This window comes from Pistacia vera, unplaced genomic scaffold (assembly GCF_008641045.1).
Source record: "Pistacia vera cultivar Batoury unplaced genomic scaffold, PisVer_v2 Contig346, whole genome shotgun sequence".
Lineage (NCBI taxonomy): Eukaryota > Viridiplantae > Streptophyta > Magnoliopsida > Sapindales > Anacardiaceae > Pistacia > Pistacia vera.
In genome coordinates, this window is record NW_022196164.1 from 253573 (window position 1) to 274763 (window position 21191).

General features: G+C 35.0%; 3 protein-coding genes and 1 pseudogene across 3 annotated transcripts; 1 reads left to right on the plus strand and 3 right to left on the minus strand.

The window, feature by feature from the left end:
• Positions 1-5001: 5001 nt before the first annotated feature.
• On the minus strand, positions 5002-5168 carry LOC116139055 (annotated as a pseudogene).
• Positions 5169-5572: 404 nt separating this feature from the next.
• LOC116139051 (probable purine permease 11) lies at positions 5573-7340 on the minus strand. Its single transcript, XM_031424728.1, has 2 exons — positions 7281-7340; positions 5573-6735 (listed from the first exon to the last, which is right to left on the minus strand). Exons 1-2 carry the CDS (start codon positions 7315-7317, stop codon positions 5651-5653), a joined length of 1122 nt encoding a protein of 373 aa, XP_031280588.1. The 5' UTR covers positions 7318-7340; the 3' UTR covers positions 5573-5650.
• Positions 7341-10877: 3537 nt separating this feature from the next.
• On the minus strand, positions 10878-12019 carry LOC116139025 (desiccation-related protein PCC13-62-like). Its single transcript, XM_031424706.1, has 3 exons — positions 11692-12019; positions 11365-11590; positions 10878-11268 (listed from the first exon to the last, which is right to left on the minus strand). The coding sequence occupies exons 1-3, from the start codon at positions 11991-11993 to the stop codon at positions 10891-10893; spliced, it is 906 nt and encodes a 301-aa protein (XP_031280566.1). The 5' UTR covers positions 11994-12019; the 3' UTR covers positions 10878-10890.
• A 6799-nt stretch (positions 12020-18818) lies between these two features.
• LOC116139041 (secreted RxLR effector protein 161-like) lies at positions 18819-19490 on the plus strand. The gene has a single exon (XM_031424719.1). The coding sequence runs from the start codon at positions 18819-18821 to the stop codon at positions 19488-19490; it is 672 nt and encodes a 223-aa protein (XP_031280579.1).
• The last annotated feature ends 1701 nt before the right edge of the window (positions 19491-21191 follow it).

A 21191-nucleotide genomic window follows, 5' to 3' on the forward strand; every position in this document is an offset into this window, starting at 1 on the left:
GAGAAGAAGAAACCAATAGTGGGTTGAAGAAGAAGAAGCTAACACTAAGGGTGAAAGGCTGAAGTTGTAGAAGAAATGAGGAGTAAGAGAATGAAGAACAAGCTTAGGAGATGAATTACCAAAAAAGTTCAAGGAGGAGTGTTGGAATGTGAACACTTTTTGGTAATTGATGAAGAAAAGGCAATCAAGAAGAAAAGGCAAACAAGAAAAAAAAGAAATTTATGTTTTAGGCAAATTTCTAGTTTAGGAATTTGTAATTGAGAATATTTGTTTTCCTTTTACTTTGAGTTTTACTAGGAAAGAAGAATTGATTTAGGATTTTATTTAGAGTTAAAATAGGATAATGAATTAAATTAGAGGAGTCCTATTAGGATTAGAAATATAAATCTTAGTAGAAAAAGAATGTTCTATTTTACCTATAAATAGAGGGGTNAGATACAATTTATCAATATTATAATTGCCCTTTTGTTACATATATGGTGATGATCTGATTTCGGACTTCCTAATGTGTATATCCTGGCAATGTACGCAATTCATTAAAGAAAATACGTGCAACAACTGAAACCACATGCAGATTGATTGGCATTAGCTCCAATACAATACAACACAACCATTATGCTTCGGTCACAATTCGATCCTGCAATTAATCATTCAATGTATAATGTCAATAAGATAATGCTTGAGTTGTGCGTCATGACATTACCTTTAAGACAGTCCAATCAAAGTTTGTGCTACTGTTGATCATGAAATTTTTAGTTACTACTACCCCACTCCTTGGAAATTTGGGCAGTATACATAGAACGATAGTGCCATAAAGTTCAGTAGCTGACTTACCAGGCCGACATAATTTTCAAGCGTGCCGTAACATGCGCATGCATTTTCCTCTTTTCAAACTTTCAACTCGAATGATGGATCCAGAATATATAGGTGCCTATACCCTAAGTTGTCTATAAAGTTTATTCAGAAATTGTAACAGTAGTAAGAAGTTAATTTTCTACCAACTAATTATATGTGTCCACCTCATCCATCCCGACCCATTTGATTTTTGTTTCAACAAAATTTACGGTTAATGAAAAAATATATTAAAAGGAAAATATATTATCATCAATAAACAAGTGTTTATTCCTCTAAGATTAATTTGAGAGTGAAATTAACCACCACTGACGTTGGATGGTCGAGTGGTCAACTCGGAGATTTTGAGTTCAATCCACCTTGGTTGCTAATAAGGATGACTACTGGAGGTATACTTGATCGTTAATTTTAGTCAATGGTTAACTTCAGGATCTCGAGAGATTAGTTAAGATGCGCGTAAACTGATTTAGACACTTTTAATCATTAAAAAAAAAAAAAACCCATTAATACAGGCTAGGGTTGAGAGAAGGCCCCAGCAATTGTATAAGCGCACATGTTGGAACAAAATACACAGGCAAATTGTGTGAGGTGAGTAGAACATCCATTAGTAGGATTTAGAAGACAAGGCCACAAGGGGCTGTATATCTTTGTTTCTTCATGTTTCAAAAGCATATCAATTGTTTTCTCTTCTCATCTTACTTTCCCCTCACCACATTTAGTGCTTGCTTTTGAGTTGTAACACCAACTAGGACCACTTCAAAACAATTTCATTGGCAACTCCATCAATGAATTAAAAGAAGAAAGCGACTACTAAACCGTTTTGCGTAAAATAATGAGATCATTGATAGAATTTGAGGTGAGTTCGACTCCTCACACAATAAGGCCTTATTGGGTGAGCAGTCATGCCCACCTCAAATTCTATCATGGTATCAGAGCTCATGCTCAGTTGAGCTGAGTATTTGACTAGCGAGTGACGAGTTAGAGCCGACAACTATCTCCAATAACAGGCATGACCTAACATATGAGCTTGACCATGAGATAGAGTGTTAAAGTCCTAGAGAGAGAGTGTTGAAGTCCTACATCAACTAGGCACGCTCAAACCACTAGTTTATAAGAGGGGGTAATTTTCCCATTCAACAAAGCCTTATTGGGTGAGGAGTCAGACACACCTCAAATTATATCATGGTATCATAGTAGATTCAAATTTCCAACATGGTATTAGAGTTTATTTTCTTAAAGGACTCGTGGGAGATGAAACTTGGGGCCTATCATAGCCAAACTATCTTAGACCCGACTCACACCAAGTGCCACAAGGGAGTGGTAGGCAGGGTGGCCACGACGACAAAGGTGTCATTGGATTTGAGTGGGAGAGAGTGTCACGCCGAGCGCCCGAAGCTGATGAAGGTAGGTAGGGTGGTCAACTCCAAAATTCTCACATCAGGCAGGAAGGATGCTCTTGAGAAGATGAACATGAGAAAGAAATGAAGAGACTCTAACACAGGTTGGAGAGAAGAAGAAACCAATAGTGGGTTGAAGAAGAAGAAGCTAACACTAAGGGTGAAAGGCTGAAGTTGTAGAAGAAATGAGGAGTAAGAGAATGAAGAACAAGCTTAGGAGATGAATTACCAAAAAAGTTCAAGGAGGAGTGTTGGAATGTGAACACTTTTTGGTAATTGATGAAGAAAAGGCAATCAAGAAGAAAAGGCAAACAAGAAAAAAAAGAAATTTATGTTTTAGGCAAATTTCTAGTTTAGGAATTTGTAATTGAGAATATTTGTTTTCCTTTTACTTTGAGTTTTACTAGGAAAGAAGAATTGATTTAGGATTTTATTTAGAGTTAAAATAGGATAATGAATTAAATTAGAGGAGTCCTATTAGGATTAGAAATATAAATCTTAGTAGAAAAAGAATGTTCTATTTTACCTATAAATAGAGGGGTTAGAATCAATTCAAAGTTATGAGAGAGGAAATAAGAGAAAGAGATAATATGAGGATACAAGGGGTTTTGATGTAAGGGTACTACGGGTATCGCGTAAATACCAAGGGGTATTAAACACCATAGGAATGGGATGTCCTCTTAAGTAAAGGAACTAGGTTGATGGTGTGATGAAACACTTGTATCGTATTCATATTATTATAATGAAAACTCTCTCATCCGCTGCGATGTAGGTAAGTTATGCCGAACCACGTAAAATTTCGTGTGCCTTTGTGTGTTGTTCTTTATTTTTTTAATGTTTTTTTACTCCTCCGATTTTTAACATGATATTAGAGCAGATTCAGATTTCCAACAATATGTTGGATCACGCTTGTTATTGGAGGTAGCTGCTGGCTCTAACTCCTCACCCGCTGGTCAAGCACTCAGCTCAATTGAATATGGGCTTTGATACTATGATAGAATTTGAGGTGGGCATGACTGCTCACCCAATAAGGCCTTATTGGGTGAGGAGTCAGACCTACCTCAAATTCTATCATGGTATCAAAGCCCAGGTTCAGTTGAGCCGAGTGCTTGACTAACTAGTGAGGAGTACTTTGAGTCAACAACTACCTCCATTTAACAGACATGACCCAACATATAGGCTTAACCGTGAAGGGGAGTGTTAGAGTTCCACACCGACTAGACACGCTCAAGCATACTGGTTTATAAGAGGGGGTAATCTTCTCATTCAACAGGGCCTTATTGGGTGAGGAGTTAGACCCACCTCAAATTCTATCATGGTATTAGAGCCCAGGTTCAATTGAGCTGAGTGCTTGACCAGCGGGTGAAGAGTTAGAGCCGACAACTACCTCCAATAACAGACATTACCCAACATAAGGGTTTGACATTGAGAGGAAGTGTTAGAGTCCCACACCGACTAGGCACGCTCAAACTTACTAGTTTATAAGAGGGGGTAATCCTCTCATTCAACAATACCTTATTGGGTGAGGAGTCAAACCCACCTAAAATTTTATCACGTATGGGCTTGACCGTGAGAGGAAATATTAGAGTCCCACACCGACTAGTCACACTCAAACCTACTGATTTATAAGAGGGGGTAATCCTCACATTCAATAAGGCCTTATTGGATGAAGAGTCAGACCCATCTCAAATTATATCAATCATGATTTTGTAAATGACGAGGATCATTACGTAAATCTATAATGGTTATACCATTGTTGGTAATGAATTCAAGTGAAATCTAACCTGTTTATTCCCTAAAATATAGTAAATGAACGGCAAGTAAAGTGTATGCCCTGTGGTTACCCAAAAGGAGTTCAATTATATTACGGTTGTTAAAACATATAATGTATATTATCTTATTTTTTATTTTTATTTTTATTTTTGATATATTGTCCATGTTGCTCAAATGGGAATACCGCCATATTTTATTTCAGTAGATGGGCTCTGTTTCTTCTCACTGTTTGGGCCTCAGGATTTGGGCTTTGGTTTTTACCAATCTGAAACTAAATCCACAAAAGATCTAAAACGTTATTTTAGGTGATTTTCTTCACTACTTATTTCATCATATATAAAGCCTTACTTTCCTTGATCAGATTTCAACCATAATAATAATAATAATAATAAAACACTCAGTTCTCGTCGATGGCGAAAGACAAAGTTATGCACAGTGACATTATTATAACACATGGCTAGATGCTTTTACCACATTCAAATCATAAATTATCTAAGCTACCAGGTTTAGCTTTCCTTGTGATAAAATAGCTGTCATACACTTTATGGATCATTACATTCTAATTTTTTTTTTAAAAAAAAAAATCATGTGTGTTCATAAATTTCTTCCCGTTATGATGTTATCCAATTTGTAATATTCGAGTTCAAAGGAAACCATAATGTTGTCTAATAAGTAATAATAGTATTAATTATATTTATTAAATCCTTTAAGCAAATAGCTGTCATACACTTTATGGATCATTACATTCTAATTTTTTTTTTAAAAAAAAAAATCATGTGTGTTCATAAATTTCTTCCCGTTATGATGTTATCCAATTTGTAATATTCGAGTTCAAAGGAAACCATAATGTTGTCTAATAAGTAATAATAGTATCAATTATATTGATTAAATCCTTTAAGCTGAAGCAATTTTTAGATCAGTTTTAATTTATTCCAATAATATTATAAAATCATGTGTAACACTATTATTTGCGTATCTCATATGATTAACTTGTGAATTGAGACGGCATTAATAAAAATTCGATAGATTCTGCCAGTACTCTAGCTGACGCTCGAGGAATCCAGCAGCAAATGTCATAATATCAGATATTAAACTGAAAAGAACAGATACTAGCCTTGATCTTAGCCAAAAGGCCGGGAAAGGAATGCTTTTCTTCTTCCCTTCCTTTCTGTTTTGCAGTCCACGCTTATCAGCCTCCTCCTCCATATATAATGAGCGTGGGACTACAAAGAAAACGAAGGGAATTCTGGAATTATCTTTATTGACTTGCAGTCAGGGGTTAGTTCATAGAGTTTGTATGCTTCACTTTTTTCTTTTATTCTCAACACTTGCAGTAAGAGAGAAACAAAATTATATATGATACAAAAAAGTAAATATATCATACGTTATAAACTTTGGAGAATGGTAAACGTAAAATTCTTTAACAGTACAATATACAGCAAAAGAATTTGGCATTCCAATCCAAAAAAGAAAAGAAAAAGGAAGTTCTGAAGTCTGTACATATAATAGTCATGTGGACGAGCAATTAATAAAGCTAAAGAGCACCTTATATTCAGACATCAACGCAAGAAATTCATGTTACCATCTCAATTGTGTTCCCAAACTGTAAATTTTCCATGTAAGAACTGTCAACAAATCTCTCTAGCTGACCCAGAAACCTCATTGGATTTGGTTTTGTTTGCATCAGATTTAGAGTCATCTAAATAATGCTGATAGATATAGGAAACAAAGCCCCAGATTGCTAACAGCATGGCAAAGACCTTCACCGTTTGCATCTTATCATGGAAAAATATCACAGCAAAAATGGGACCAATAGGCAATGCCAAAGTACTAATGACATTGGAAAATAAAGAAGATACCTCAAAAATCAACCCCAATAAACCCACGGATGAAATTTGCCATGTAACTGCTGTCCAAATCAGAGTCATTAGATAGGATGCCTTGCCCTCTTCAAATTCTTTCATCTCTTTTGACAAACCTTTCCATTCTCCACTGGCAAATAATCCCACTACACAGCCACACGTTGCAACAAAAGATGGGTATACTTGCATATCCAAAACAACAGAAAATGTCTCTCTTTTTATAACCTTCTCAAAAGAAAGCTGCAGCAAGGAAAGGTATAATGAGTATAACGCAGATGCTCCTACTGTGAATAAAAACCCGATTACATACTTTCCTCTGCTAATGCCAGTAGTGTTATCAGAGTCTGCATTGACTGCAAGAAGTGAGGATGAAATTGTGAGAAGGAATAAGGAGTTGATTATGAAAGGAGTAAACTTTTGTGAATTGAGAAAGTAGGAGAAGAATGCATTAAAGGCCAATTGGGTTGCACAAAGTAGAGAATAAGTAGAAACAGGAACGTATAATAGTCCGTATGAGTACATCATGTTGTCACCTATCAATAGCAGGCCAAATGCGGCGTAGAGAAACAGAAGGGTGGTGAGTTTTGGCTTAGTTGTGAAGGAAGAAGCAACCGGATCGCTGTTTGATTTGGTGGAAGATGGGAAGAAAAACAGAAGGGGAAGGAGAATTGGGAAGCCAGCTGATTGAACAAATGTTGCCATCCATTTGCTATTTCCACCTTTGTCATAGTAAAACCTTCCTAGTAGAATAGCAGCTGTTTGGCCAACAAGAAGAAAGAGTATGTAGAGAATCACACGAAGCCACCATTTGTAGTGTATTAGCTTTGGAAGTCCCCATTTTCTGCCGTCAACTGGTGAAGTTAACAAATTAATAAAATATTAGATTCAAAGACTTCTGGAGAATCAAATCGATTGCAATTATAGAAATAATACTTTAATCTTCTCAAGGAAGATACATTTGGAATGATTGCTGCCAAAGCTGAGCTAATTAATTAATTAATATATGTTATTTTATCTAATATTCTAATTTCATATATATTGTCATGCTCGGGTAAAATGGAAAAGCATTCTCTATCTTTCTACTTAACAAAAAAAAAAGTGTAACTAGCACAACATCCCACCATAATAATCACCTGCTTAAATCTTGAAAATTGTGACTTTCTATTTATTTATTTGTTAGTTCTTCAATCAAACATTTGAAAAAATCAAGTAGTTCCCAGTTCTTGAGTTTACTTACGTAATTATTCACTTTGTATTTTTCCGATCTTGTGAAAGAAGCATACTAATTTTAGATATTTTCAATCTACTCGGAAAACTAATAGCAGTGAGAATAGGCAGATGTATGATGAACCCGCACGATAAATTTCTAATCAATTAAGTTGGGTGAGTGACCAACCTCTGGTTTGTAGTTGCAGCTCTCGAGCGGCCTCCATGTGCAATACCACCAACGGCTTAAAAGATCACTTCTATATATATATATATATCATTAATCATGCACTTCATTGGATGCCCTAGAAGGCTACTATCAATTTCAACAACCTAATGGCTGTTTTGTTCCCTTTTTTAAGTATCGTGAAAAAGAGAGAGTCCTATAATATGTTGCAATACAACCAATTAATTATAACTGGTTGTACTGTATCATATATACCCCTTCTATTTCGGATTGGAAACAAGCTCATTTACGTCAGGTAAATCTGGCATGTCAGGTATACGTTGTTTCATAAATCTCTACTTTCATGTGATAATTGAATCTTCAAACATGATAAATACATTATTTGCAGAGGGAACACCAGTTGGAATATCATGATAATTAATCAACCATGTTTTGCCGAGGTTAAGGGCGGAGCGAGAATTTCAATTTCAATTTCAATTTTAATTAAAAAATTAAGTTTTATAAACATAAATATATGAATTTTCTTTTATATCCAAATGAAATATGCTTTACTTAATATTTAAATTTAACTTAAAATTTGCATTAACATATGGCTTGTTTGGTAAGTGAGTAAAAAGAATTAGACTGAAATTTAAATATAAATACCATTAATATACATATCTAATTATAAATATGGTATATTTTTTTCTTTAAAATTAAACTTAATTAAGAGATAGTTCTGAATTTTATAGAAAGCATGTATACAAAAAGAAAAAAAAAAACATAGGTTACGTTTTCTCCTATGAGATCCTTTAAATATTAAACACGTTTGTTTCGTTCCAAAAAAAAATTTATTGCTGTCGATAATGATGAGGTTTTTAATACTTTATGAACTAGGCGTGTTTGTTTACTTGTTAGGTAGAGTTTGGTGATTATTATGAGATGAAATTTAAAAATTAAAAATAGTTGAATAATTTAGGATAAGATTTTGAGAATAGAGAAACAAATATGCATTTTGATTTAGAATATAAATAAGATAGGAAAACAAAAGCGTTTGTTTCGTTATTGAGAGTAGTATTTTTGAAATATTATTATTAGGTAGAGTTTGGTGGTTATTACGAGATATGATTTGAAAATTAAAAATAGTTGAATAATTTATTATAGGATTTTGAGAATAGAGAAATAAATATACATTTTGATTTGGAATAGAAATATGATAGGGAAACAAATGCGTTTGTTTAGTTATTTGGAGCAATATTTTTGAAATATTATTGTTAGATAGAGTTGGGTAGTTATTACAAGGTAGGATTTGAAAATTAAAAATAGTTGAATAATTTAGGATAGAATTTTGAGAATAGAGAAACAAATATGCATTTTGATTTGGAATATGAATAGGGTAGGGAAACAAATGCACCCGAATATTATGATAAAATATAAATAGGTTAAGTCAAATCATTAACAATAATATTATACTTACAAAGAAATCTTAAAAAGATTTATATACAAAGTGAAGTGGCAAAAAAATGAATGTAAGAGTGAAACAAAAAGTTAAACTCATTAAATTCACTCTTCCATTCATTTTTTGTTACATCACTTTGTATGGAGATCTTTGTAAATGTAGTATTACTCAATCATTAATTATGTAAGTTTCCGGCTTGGCTGAGAATAAGGGTTCGCAATCAACTTGCAGTTTATTAATTAAAATTAAGATAGATAATAAAATTTGACTCTCTATATATGGAGAGTCAAACTCACTTTTTAATTTATATTTAAAAGATAAAGAGTTTATTGGATTCTTGTTTTTATAAATAGACTTTTTATAGTAAAAAGTTTGAGTCGTATAAAGAGTCATTTGGATATGCTCTTAAGAGCATATGCAAATGACTCTTTATTTTGAAGACCATCTTTCATATAAATAAATAACATCTTCATTAATTTTAAAATATAAAGAACACAATTTTTATTTAAATCCAATAGGCTCTTTAAATTTAATGAAGATGTTCTTTATTTTTAAGAAATAAACTTAATGGGAGAGAAAATTAATAAATAAAATGCATAGGAAGTTGTAGCTTATTAATTAAAATTAGGATAGAGAGTGAAATTTGATTCTCTAAATGTGGAGAGTCAAACTCACTTTCTGATTTATATTTTAAAAATAAAGAGTCTGTTGGACTCTTGTTTTTATGAAAAAACTCTTTATAATAAAGAGGTTGGGTTATATAAATAGTCATTTGGAGATGTTCTAAGTCTCTTTCTTGAAAAAAAAAAAATTCTCTCTCCTAAAATTTAAAGAGTCGAATTTTGAGTAAAAAATTTGTTTTGTATATTTAAAAATTAATGAAAATATTTTTTTATTTATATGAAAAATACTCTTTAAAATAAAGAGAATAATTGGAGATGCTATTTAAAATAAAGATACTCTTTATAATAAAGAGAACAATCAGAAGATCTTTTAACGTCGCATATATCCTAACTAGTTATATTTTATTTTAATTTTTTTTGACATCATAAGTGTTAGCAATTATGTAAAAGTATAGCTTAGCGCTATTCACAGTAAAGGCAGTCTTAATTAGTCTGAGCTTCAATTTATTCTAAATTTTTTTAAATCACGAAGCCTGTATAACCATCAAACATGTAAAAACTCTTAGGGCGTGTTTGGTTGAAGGTAATCCCCAATTACTGACATAATATTATATTTTATTACTTGATTACTACGTTTGATTGTCAAATAATATAAGATTCTGGTGATCTTCTAAAACCAATAGTTGTTACTGTTGATAATATTAGAAATAATCTGATTATCTCAATTTTTTTAAGTATTTTAAAATTATTTAGTAATGTTATTTTTGTTACAATTATATCCCTTATTAATAAATTTTTTGGACAATAATGCCCTTATTTAAAAATTATTTTACATTTATCTGCCATTATAATTTTACCCCTATTTAATTAAGTTTTTGGATAATAATGCCCTTATATTTAAAACAAATTGCAGACTACCCAGGAGCATCGCCGCCCACCAACCACCACCAAGAGAATTCACTAGAAATGACCTTCGTGCGTTGATATGGACGTTTTCGACCATATTGATGGCCAGAAGCGGCAAGATGGCCATAGATTTAGCTAGAAACAGCCAGAACTATTATGGTCATTTCTAGCCAGATCAAAAGATTATGGCCATCAACAACTAGAACTCTAGCCGTTATTAGCAGTCAATTTTGGCGGCAGATCTGGCCATTTCCAGACAGATCCATGATGGATGATGGATCTAGCCGGAAATAGCCATATTAGCGCATGGCCAGCCAGATCCGGCCGGTCGTGAGTTGTTATGGCCACTTCTGATGTCGTCGACGATGGTCACAGGTGGTCGGCAATGGCTTGGGGTGGGTGGGGTGTTTTAGTTAAGTTTTAAATTTTTTTTGTTGTTAAGGTGTTTTAGCAATATCTTAAACGTACGGAGTTAAAAGAAATTATTTAAAAAATAATAATAAAACTAATATTATATTAATATTTTAAAAGAAAAACAATTTAGTAAATTATATAACATACCCACCAATATATTCTAACCAAACAAACATATTTCCCAAAATTTATATAACATTCATATAATGCATTCGTTGAAGTAAACACACCCTTAATCTTTAGCAAGAAATCCTTTTGCGATCCTTCCATTGCCACCGCTGGGGAAAAATCCACCGGGCTTGTATTCACTGCCAGTTCCATATACTATCCTTAATATCTCCTGTGGAGTTCGTTCATAAGATACAGAATTTGCGTCCGCCGATAAGACGTTACTTTCTGTCTTGTTCTCTGCTCCAAGTTGTAATGGCACTATTAGCCCTTCATCTTTGATGCCACACATGGCCAGCCGGTTCCTAAGCTGGGAGATATGGTTGCTGAACTCCGCCACTGTTATGTTATAAGGTAACACGGTCTCATTTGCTTTCTCGTATAACAATGCTCGTATTACTGCATCTTGTCCAGACTCCACTCCCAAGAGTCCCGCAACCAACTACAAAATTGTACATAGAGATTAAGTATATGCGTTAATTAACATATATATAAATAATTTCTCGAAAGAGAGAGAATCTTCTGATCTATTAATTACTTTTCGAGAATTGTAGTTGACGAGGTTTGGTATAGTGCCAACATAACCTACAAGTCCCACATAAGGGATAAGGTAGCATGCTAAGAGATAGTTGACAGTGTTCATGTAAGGATCGAATGGAGGTGCCAATTTGTAGCCAACTGCTTCGTCAAATATATCAGCAAAATTCTCAGTGCTGAGATTCAATAGAGGCCTTGGGAACCCACCAATTGTTGTTATAATAGCCCTAAAAGTGAAAAATAATAAACCATTAATTTATGAATAAAAAAACTATATATTAATTTTTAGTAACACTTTATATAAGTAAAATTATCATTAAGAGCCGACCTGAGATGACCAACTTCCTGATAACCAAATTCTTCCATGATCCGATTTGTAAGGGCGTCAAGATTGGCTTTTTTAGCGCCAACTGGAAGAGGACCGCCGGCTGCCAAACTTGGATCTATTGTGTCAACCCCCTTACCAAGTGCACCGTTCAAGAAAAACTCGGCTTCTAGGAACTCCAAGTTGAGAGCTACGTGAATACGTTCCTCATCATTAGCTATAATTGGTCCGCAGGAAGCACACATGACCATCCGGATATTCAATATTGTAATGAATAAGGCAAAAAGCAAAGATGAAGTAGCCATTTTTGTTTTGAACACATATAACCAACCAACAGATGAAGTACTAATTTTACATGCATAAGAGCAACAATTAGTAGCTTTTATAAACAATCAGCACACAGAGAAAATTCCAGGGCACACGTGTTTTCGTGATAGACACATGTTTCGGTAGATACTTTTATAATATATGCTTTTCAAGCTTTAAATATTGTTTGACCAAGAAAGACATTATTGTCACGCAACACACGAATGAATACAAGATAATAGCTAACTAACGTAGCAAATTGGAAACTAATTTTGGATTATTATCATATTTCTATGTGTAAGTGTCACTCTTGTTTGAATCAGTAATATATAACATGTATCCTAAACTATATTAAAATAATGTTAGACATTCTAAATGGTAATCTAAAATTGGCATGTTAACTGACATGATAATGCCATTTATAAGATACGTATTAATTAGTGATGTCAAATTTGAAATGTTCAACATTACGTGTCTATAATTATGAAGATGTGACGATAACTCAAGAATGACTTATTTTGTTTTTGAGTAATGCTACAGTTACCGAAGGTTGCACACTGAATGTCGTGATAAAATTCTGACCGTTGATTCATTATCAGTTAATATTAATCAACGGTCAAGATTTTGTCACGTCATTCGGTGTACAGATTCGATGCACAACCTTCAGTGGTTTTATCATTTTCCTTTGTTTTTAAACCTAATATGAGCAAAATGAGTTAAAACATTAGATGCTCATATTTTACAAACATATATGAAGATGTTGACAGGGGAACGAGCCCATTTCCTTGAATTGTGGACATAAATCATTTCCAAATTTTAAGTTGGCTAGCAGCCTATATAGATATAGGTAGAGCTGTAAATGGAGTTTCAAATACTGCCTTAATAATTGGCTTTTTCCCATCTGCAGCTAGTTTGGATAGTCGGCTAGGGGAGAAGCTCAAGGTATACCGTATACGTAACGGACCAAAGGACTGGATATTCATCATATTACCGTGATTGGAAAATGACATGTTTTCAAATATCTCAAAGAAATTTCGAATTCAACTTCAACATGTACACGTTATATATATCAATACACCGACACTATTCATCAACATTATTATTCAAAATAATGCGTATGTTGATGCATGATTTTGACACTAATAAAATAAGCATATACAAACTGCTACGAATCTACACGTGAGATGATTATGGGAGTGTTTGTGATGTAGTGATAATACAATAAAACTATACTTACAACTTTTCCAAACAACCTTTTTATACAACCCTGACGTGGCAGCTCATAATTGGTTAGCTTGCATTTAGACAAATAAGACCCACTGTAAGTTGACAAATCATGAACTGTTACATTAGGGTTGTATGAAAAAATTGTAAATATAGTACTGCTTATGATAATATATGTTTGAAGAAAAATAAATAAAAGATTGACAAGAGAGATTTTTAGAGTGGTTCAAATGTTGTAAACGAGTCTAAAGCATTTCTAAAGCTTTTGGGGAAAAAAATGTTAACTTCAATTTACATAGCCTTATATTAGCTAAAAAGCCATCGAAAGCAAGAGCTAATCAGAGGGTGAATGCAAAAATATAATGACAAGAAGGGAGATCAAAGGGTTCATTCGGTTAAACTTTTTTTCATGTTTTCGCTTGTTTATTTTATGTCAATTCCTTGGAGAAAATGTAGAAGTTTGGCTTGTAATTTGAGTGATCTATTGTTGTGCTTTTTCTAGTGTTTTATGTTGCTTGCAGTAGAGTTGCTGCTTTAGTGTTGTAGTTCGATTCATGGCCCCTGTTTTGTTCAACTAAAAGCACCATATTCATCCATAAACTACAACTAATTGAATACACCTGACAAGAGTTTTTTCCACCACAGATGAAGAACAGAAAAAGGGGTGGTGATCCGGAGAAGAAAAAGACGAGGAAGAGGAAAAGGACTGGGAAAAGGAAAGGTTGGGGTGAGACAAGGAAGAAAAAGAATGTAAAAGTAATCAGGCTTGCTTCATCAGCTGGGACAGGATTTTTCTACGCCAAGAAAAAGAATACTTAGAACACGAAGAAACTTGATATCAAGAAGTATGACCCTAATATAAAACGCCATGTTAAGTTTGCTGAAGTAAAAATGAAGTGAGAGAGAATGAAATTCCAGTTTTGCTTCTGTAGTTTTCTGGGCTTTGGAGCCTTTGGATTTGGCACGCCTATCTCATATAACAAAGACGAAGAAGAAGAGAGGAGATGGGGAATGAAGATGAAGAAAAAGAGAGGAGATGGGGAATAGAAATTTTTTTTTTTTAAAAGTATGGATATGCGTCCATTCTCCAAACATAAGGGACGGCCGTCCAAAATTTATGGACGGCCGTCCCCAAAGTTTTTTTTTTTTTTTATTTTCATATTTTGGTTAAGAACTAGCCTCTCTTATTTGCAAGCATCCATGGACGGACGCCGTCCATAATGGATGGACGGCCGTCTCGAATGTTTATAAAATTTGTTTATTGTATTTTACTTACGTCCTTTGTTAAATGTGAAGCCTTAAAGCGACACCGTTTAACTTAAGCCAAGAAAGTCCAAAACGACAGCGTTGTGACTTAAACCGACGCTCAATCTTAATCGTTGGTTTGAGAACAGATCTGACGGCTGAAGACTTAAGTTGAGTCAAACCTAGAAAAGCTGATAACTCTTCAGTTTTGCAGTAACGCGTTTTTCTCTTTGTTTTGATATCTCTCTGAGTTACAAATTAGGGTTTGCAGTGTGGGTGTAAATCTACGGGTAATCTATCCATTAAGTTGTGTTTCTTAGTGGGGTGGGAACCTGGTGTAGTATTCTTATCTCAGATTGTAGGTTTACTGTTGTTGTTCCAAATCTTGGTTGATCTTGGTTGAAATCTTGTAAGAGAGAGAGGTTGAGGGTTGTAACCGTTCTTGATCGAAATAGAAAGTGCAGCGAGCATCCATACTCTGGAGCTCAACGTGGACGTAGCTTGTTCAATATTGAACAAGTGAACCACGGTAAATACTGTGTGTTGAATCTGTTTGATTTACGTTGATTGTGTGTTTGTTGGTTGATGTTTGATTGATTTGTTTAAGAGTATTTACAAAAGTGGTATCAGAGCCTTGTATTAGGTCTAAGGTGTATCTAGGTTTAGGAATCTTGACGAATTCGAAAATTAGGGTTTGTTAGAATTTGGGGGTTTTTCGATTTAAAGGTTCCTAGATCATTAGGACTTCAAATCTTGCTGAATCGTGGGATTAATTCTTGAGATTAGGTCACAAACACAAAGGATTGACGAATTTTGGGCAAAATCAAAATTAGGGTTTCGTTAGAATTTGGGGGTTTTCTTTCAAATTAGGGTTTCAAATCATACTGCATCTGTTTAAGAGTATTAGGCTGGAACACCAGTGACCGCCTTAAAAACTGCTTGGCAGTACTTGGCAACCATTGGTATAACAACGCCATGTACTTCTTAAATTGTTTTTTCTTTTGTTTTTTGCCCTGTCATTACAGTATAATGAGCACTACTCGTATGGAGATCTCCCAATACAATGGGAAGATCGATTTTAATACATGGAAAAAGAAAATGAAGGCCTTGTTATCTCACAACAAGGTCGGGATCGCACTTGAAAAGGATAAGTCCAAATGGCCAGAAGAAAAGAAAAAGAAAAAGGCAGAAATGGATGAAGAAGCATACAATTTGATCATTATGAACCTATCAGACACCATGCTGCGAAAGGTGGATGGTATGGAATCTCCAATTCCATTCTGGGGTAAACTCGAGTCTCTGTATGCTCTTAAATCTGCCCCTAATTTAGCTTTCTTGAAAGGTGCTTTATTTTCTTATAAAATGGACATAGCTAAATCCCTAGATGACAATCTTGATGAATTCTTAAAAATGACCCTAACCCTAAAAGGTACTGACCAAGAACTAGGAGATTCAAGCCTTGCTATGATTCTGTTGAATTCCCTACCTGAAGAATATTTAGTGGTTAAGAATGCACTCCAGTATAGTGGAACAGTACCTAGTGTGGACCTGATAGTTTCTGGACTAAAAACTAGGGAATTAGAATTAAAGATCCAAAAGTGTAATGGTAGCAACTTGTTTGTGAAAGGGAAAGTTGAGGTTGGGCAATCTAGTCAAGATAATGGAAAAACTCATCAGAGAAATGTAGGCTTTAAAAACAAGAAGAACAGTAAAGGAAATGGTAGAACTAAGGGGGAATCTAGGAAATGTTTCTTCTGTAACAAGGTAGGACACCTAAAGAAAAATTGCTATGATTGGATTAAAAAGAACAAACAGAATAGTACAGAGACAAACCTAGCCAACTCTAGTAGTAACCTAGAAATATCAGAAGCCCTTACCATTTCTAATACATCTAGAGGCAGTGAATGGGTACTAGACTCAGGTTGTAGCTTCCATATGAGCCCTAATAAAGACTGGTTTCAAAGACTTAAAATTGGGGAGCAAGAAACTGTCTTTATGGGGAATAACCACTCCTGTGAGGTTCAAGGGGTAGGGGATATAACCATTAAGCTGAATAATGGTAAGTTAGTATTACTAACTAGGGTCAAGTATATACCTGAATTAAAACGTAACCTAATTTCCTTGGGAACCTTAGATGAATCAGGTTGTTCTTATAAGGCATAAAATGGTTGTATGGAAGTCTACAAAAATGGAAATGTGTTAATGAAAGGGGTTAAGAAAAATGGGCTTTATATATTGTGTGGACAGTTCTATCCTGATGTTTCTAATTCTGTTTTATTGTCTACTAACATATCTGCTGTAGCAAAATGACACTTGAGATTAGGCCATATAGGCCAGAATGGTATGAATGCATTGAAACAGCAAGGTTATTTTGGTAGTGATGTTGTAACTGCTCTAGATTTTTGTGAAACCTGCATCCTTGGAAAACAGCACAGCATGAGTTTTCAAAAAGGAACTCATCTTGCTGCAAACTGTCTAGACTATGTCCATGCTGACCTTTGGGGTCCAGAAAAGGTGAAATCACATGGAGGGAACATATACTTCCTCTCCATAGTGGATGATTACAGTAGAAAGGTATGGGTATACCTCATTAGGACTAAGGACGAAGCCCTAACCAAGTTCAAAGGTTGGAAAACCCTTGTAGAAACACAATTGGATAGAAAGGTCAAAACCCTTAGGACTGATAATGGTCTGGAGTTCTGTAACCTAGAGTTTGAAACCTACTGCCAAAATCAGGGGCTACAAAGGCATAGAACTGTCAGGGCAACCCCTTAACAGAATGGGGTTGCAGAGAGAATGAATAGGACTCTCCTAGAAAGGGTCAGGTGTCTTCTGTTCACTGTTGGGCTACCTAAGACTTTTTAGGGAGAAGCTCTAACTACAGCTGCTTATTTGATCAATGGAAGTCTATCAAGCTCAATAGGTTTTAAATGCCCTAAAGAGAGATGGTCTGGAAGGAAACCTAACCTAAACCACCTAAGGGTTTTTGGGTGTGCAACATATGTACATACTAGAGAGGGTAAGCTTGAACCTAGGTCTCTAAAATGTGTCTTCCTAGGGTACCAGGATGGTACAAAAGGTTATAGGTTGTGGGAGAAAAATGCACCAGGAGTTGGGATCATAATAAGCCGAGATGTAGTCTTTAATGAGCTAACCTTCCTATGCAAAGTGTCTATTGACAATGTTGGAAACTCAAGGACAAAGCCTGAACTGCTTGATCAAACAGAGAGATCACAGTTTGAGGTGGAGCCACAAAACCTGCCAGAGCACTTAGAACAACCTGAACAAACAGAACCAGAAAATGCCACACTACAGAACAGTGGGGACCAATATGAAGAAACTGTGCAGCCTGAGAACAATGAAGAAGAACAGGATGAGAACCTAGCAGATTACCAACTGGCTAGAGACAGGGTCAGAAGGGAAATAAGGCCCCCAAACAGATACAGCTATGCAGATTTGATCTACACAGCCCTTGTGGCTGGGATAGAAACACTGAGATCTGAACCAGAGACATATCAGGAAGCTGTGAGTTCAAAAGACAGTAAAAAGTGGCTGGAAGCAATGAAGGAGGAGATGAAATCCTTAAGACAGAACAGTACTTGGACTCTGGTCCCAAAACCTACTGACTAGAAGCTAATTGACTGCAAATGGCTTTATAAACTGAAGGAAGGTCTAACAAGATCAGACCCTCCAAGATACAAAGCAAGACTGGTGGCAAAGGGCTACACACAAAGGGCAGGTATAGACTTTACAAAAGTTTTCTCTCCTGTGGTTAAGTTTAAAACAATTAGACTTATGCTAGCTGCAGTAACTCAATATGATCTAGAACTGGAATAGTTAGATGTTAAAACAGCATTTTTACATGGTGAATTGGAAGAGAAAATTTATATGAGTCAACCATTAGGGTTTAGAGATAGAAACCTGCCTGAACATGCTTGTCTGCTGCACAAGTCCTTGTATGGACTCAAACAATCCCCTAGGCAGTGGTACAAAAGATTTGACTCCTTTATAGTGGGAATTGGGTTCATTAGGAGTGCTTATGATAACTGTTTGTATTATGGTTGCTTTAATAACATACTAATAATCAGTAAGTCCAAACCTCAAATAGATGAATTAAAAACAAAATTAAATGCTGAATTTGAGATGACAGATCTAGGATCTGCAAAAAGGATATTAGGGATGATGATTGATAGAAATAGAAAAGAAAATAGATTGAAACTACATCAATTCCCATATCTGTAGAAACTAATATCTAGGTTTGGTTTGACTGATGCTAAAACTGTAAATGTACCCTTAGCAGGTCATTTCACCTTAAGCAAAGATCAATCCCCCAAATTGACGTAGATAGGATTAAAATGGAAAACATCCCTTACTCTAGTGCCAAAGGATCAGTGATATATTCAATGATAAGCACTAGGTCTGATCTTTCATTTGCAATATCTCTATTAAGTAGGTTTATGTCAAATCCAAGAATAGAGTATTGGGTTGCCTTAAAATGGACACTTAGATACATTAACACTACAATGCATGTTGGATTAGAGTACTGCAAAAGAACTCCTGCACTTGATCTTGTTGGGTATGTGGATTCTGACTTTGCAGGAGATCGTGATTCAAGGAAGTCCACCACAGCTTATTATTTCACTTTAGGTGGAAACTGCATTAGCTGGAAATCCCAACTTCAACCATTAGTGGCACTGTCCACAACAGAAGCTGAGTATGTGGCAGTAACTGATGCTTTCAAAGAGGCAATTTGGCTACAAGGGATTTTGAAAGAGATAAACTTGATGAATGGCCCTGTGACTGTATGTTCTGACAGTCAAAGTGTCATTCATCTAAGTAAAAACCCAATATACCATGAGTGGACGAAGCATGTGGATGTAAAATATCATTTTGTCCGAGATCAGATTTCAAAGGGAACTGTCAGCCTGCTAAAAATTCCAACTGAAGAAAATCCATCTGATATGGGAACCAAAGTTGTAACTGCTGTAAAGTTCAAGCACTGCTTGAACATTCTTCACATCAACTGAATTCAACAAAGCAAATAAGGAGTATGAGAACTGCTTGCTGCACCTGCCGGTTACTGACAAAGGAAAGAATAAAGCTTCAAGGTGGAGATTGTTAAATGTGAAGCCTTAAAGCGACACCGTTTAACTTAAGCCAAGAAAGTCCAAAACAACACCGTTGTGACTTAAACCGACGCTCAATCTTGATCGTTGGTTTGAGAACAGATCTGACGGCTGAAGACTTAAGTTGAGTCAAACTTATAAAAGCTGATGACTCTTCAGTTTTGCAGTAACGCGTTTTTCTCTCTGTTTTGATATCTCTCTGAGTTACAAATTAGGGTTCAAGATTAGGGTTTGCAGTGTGGGTGTAAATCTGCGGGTAATCTATCCATTAAGTTGTGTTTCTTAGTGGGGTGGGAACCTGGTGTAGTGTTCTTATCTCAGATTGTAGGTTTACTGTTGTTGTTCCAAATCCTGGTTGAAATCTTGTAAGAGAGAGAGGTTGAGGGTTGTAATCGTTCTTGATCGTAGTAGAAAGTGCAGCAAGCATCCATATTCTGGAGCTCAACGTGGACGTAGCTTGTTCAATATTGAACAAGTGAACCACTGTAAATACTATGTGTTGAATCTGTTTGATTTGCGTTGATTGTGTGTTTGTTGGTTGATGTTTGCTTGATTTGTTTAAGAGTATTTACAACATCCTTTAAATGGGGACGTCCGTCCATGGTATATGGACCCCCATCCATATAATATAGACGAGAGTCCATGTGAGTGAACGGCCGTCCCTATTTGATGGACAACCGTTTACTAGAAAAATATTTATAGAAAAATCAGGTGTTTGGACTGTTGGTATGAGTTAGGGTACACGTAGGCCAATACATATTTTCGGTACAAAATATTCTGTGTCTGTAGCTTTGTTGTTAATCAAATGATTATCTACTTGCTGGCTTGAAGAAATTGCAACGCGTAGCAATTGTTTCTTCCTCAAATTCGGATGACTTCTGGGGGTTGTGCCAAGGGACCCGTTGTTGATGACAGCTTGATTTTTATGGGAGCCAACTGTGTGACAGCATAGCATTCACGTTTATCTATAATGGAAAGGACATATAGCGTGAATCCATACATCAGGAATTTTTTGGCACAACAGCGTGGATAGTAAAAGTTTGACATTTTCAGTCTTGCTTTATATTTCAAAATAAGCATGCTACGTAATTGGAAAAAAAAAAAACAAAAAAAGTGACATTTGTAATCTTCCTAATGAAAATTATCAAGCATATATAAATATGTAATAATTCAATTACTGTAATTCTTTTGACTAATGGAAATTAACTAAAACTTTGAAAAGTTACGTTAGTTGCATGATCCCGTTAGCAACCATTGAAATTAGCGAAAGTTAGGTTTTGAAAATTCAGATTAATTAAAGGATGTGTAGGTCAATCCATTTCAGAACATGTTTGTCATATTCATTTATCGGATGGGCTTAACATAAAACCTATAAAGAATAAAATGGGCCGAGTTGAATCTCCTAACACCCTAAACTATTATCGGAACAGAAACCCATATGAACTTCATCCATCTCCACTTATTTTATCTTTTTATAATTATTATGTAATACATGTGTTATTGTGTTTATATCTTTTTTTCTTTTTTCTTTATAATTGATTAATTCCCCTTTTTCCCATACATTGTTTCAACACCTTAATCCCCTGACTGGTCAAAATTTTC

What these genes read in the sequence shown, in the direction of transcription:
- LOC116139051 (XM_031424728.1), bottom strand. Translation starts at nt 7,317, where the DNA reads ATGGAGGCCGCTCGAGAGCTGCAACTACAAACCAGAG. An exon ending in GCTGCAACTACAAACCAGAG is followed by an intron (nt 6,736 to 7,280) that starts GTTGGTCACTCA and finishes TAACTTCACCAG; the next exon opens with TTGACGGCAGAAAATGGGGA.
- LOC116139025 (XM_031424706.1), bottom strand. Translation starts at nt 11,993, where the DNA reads ATGGCTACTTCATCTTTGCTTTTTGCCTTATTCATTACAATATTGAAT. An exon ending in CAGGAAGTTGGTCATCTCAG is followed by an intron (nt 11,591 to 11,691) that starts GTCGGCTCTTAA and finishes TTTCACTTTTAG; the next exon opens with GGCTATTATAACAACAATTG. An exon ending in TCAACTACAATTCTCGAAAA is followed by an intron (nt 11,269 to 11,364) that starts GTAATTAATAGA and finishes ACAATTTTGTAG; the next exon opens with TTGGTTGCGGGACTCTTGGG.
- LOC116139041 (XM_031424719.1), top strand. Translation starts at nt 18,819, where the DNA reads ATGGAAAACATCCCTTACTCTAGTGCCAAAGGATCAGTGATATATTCA.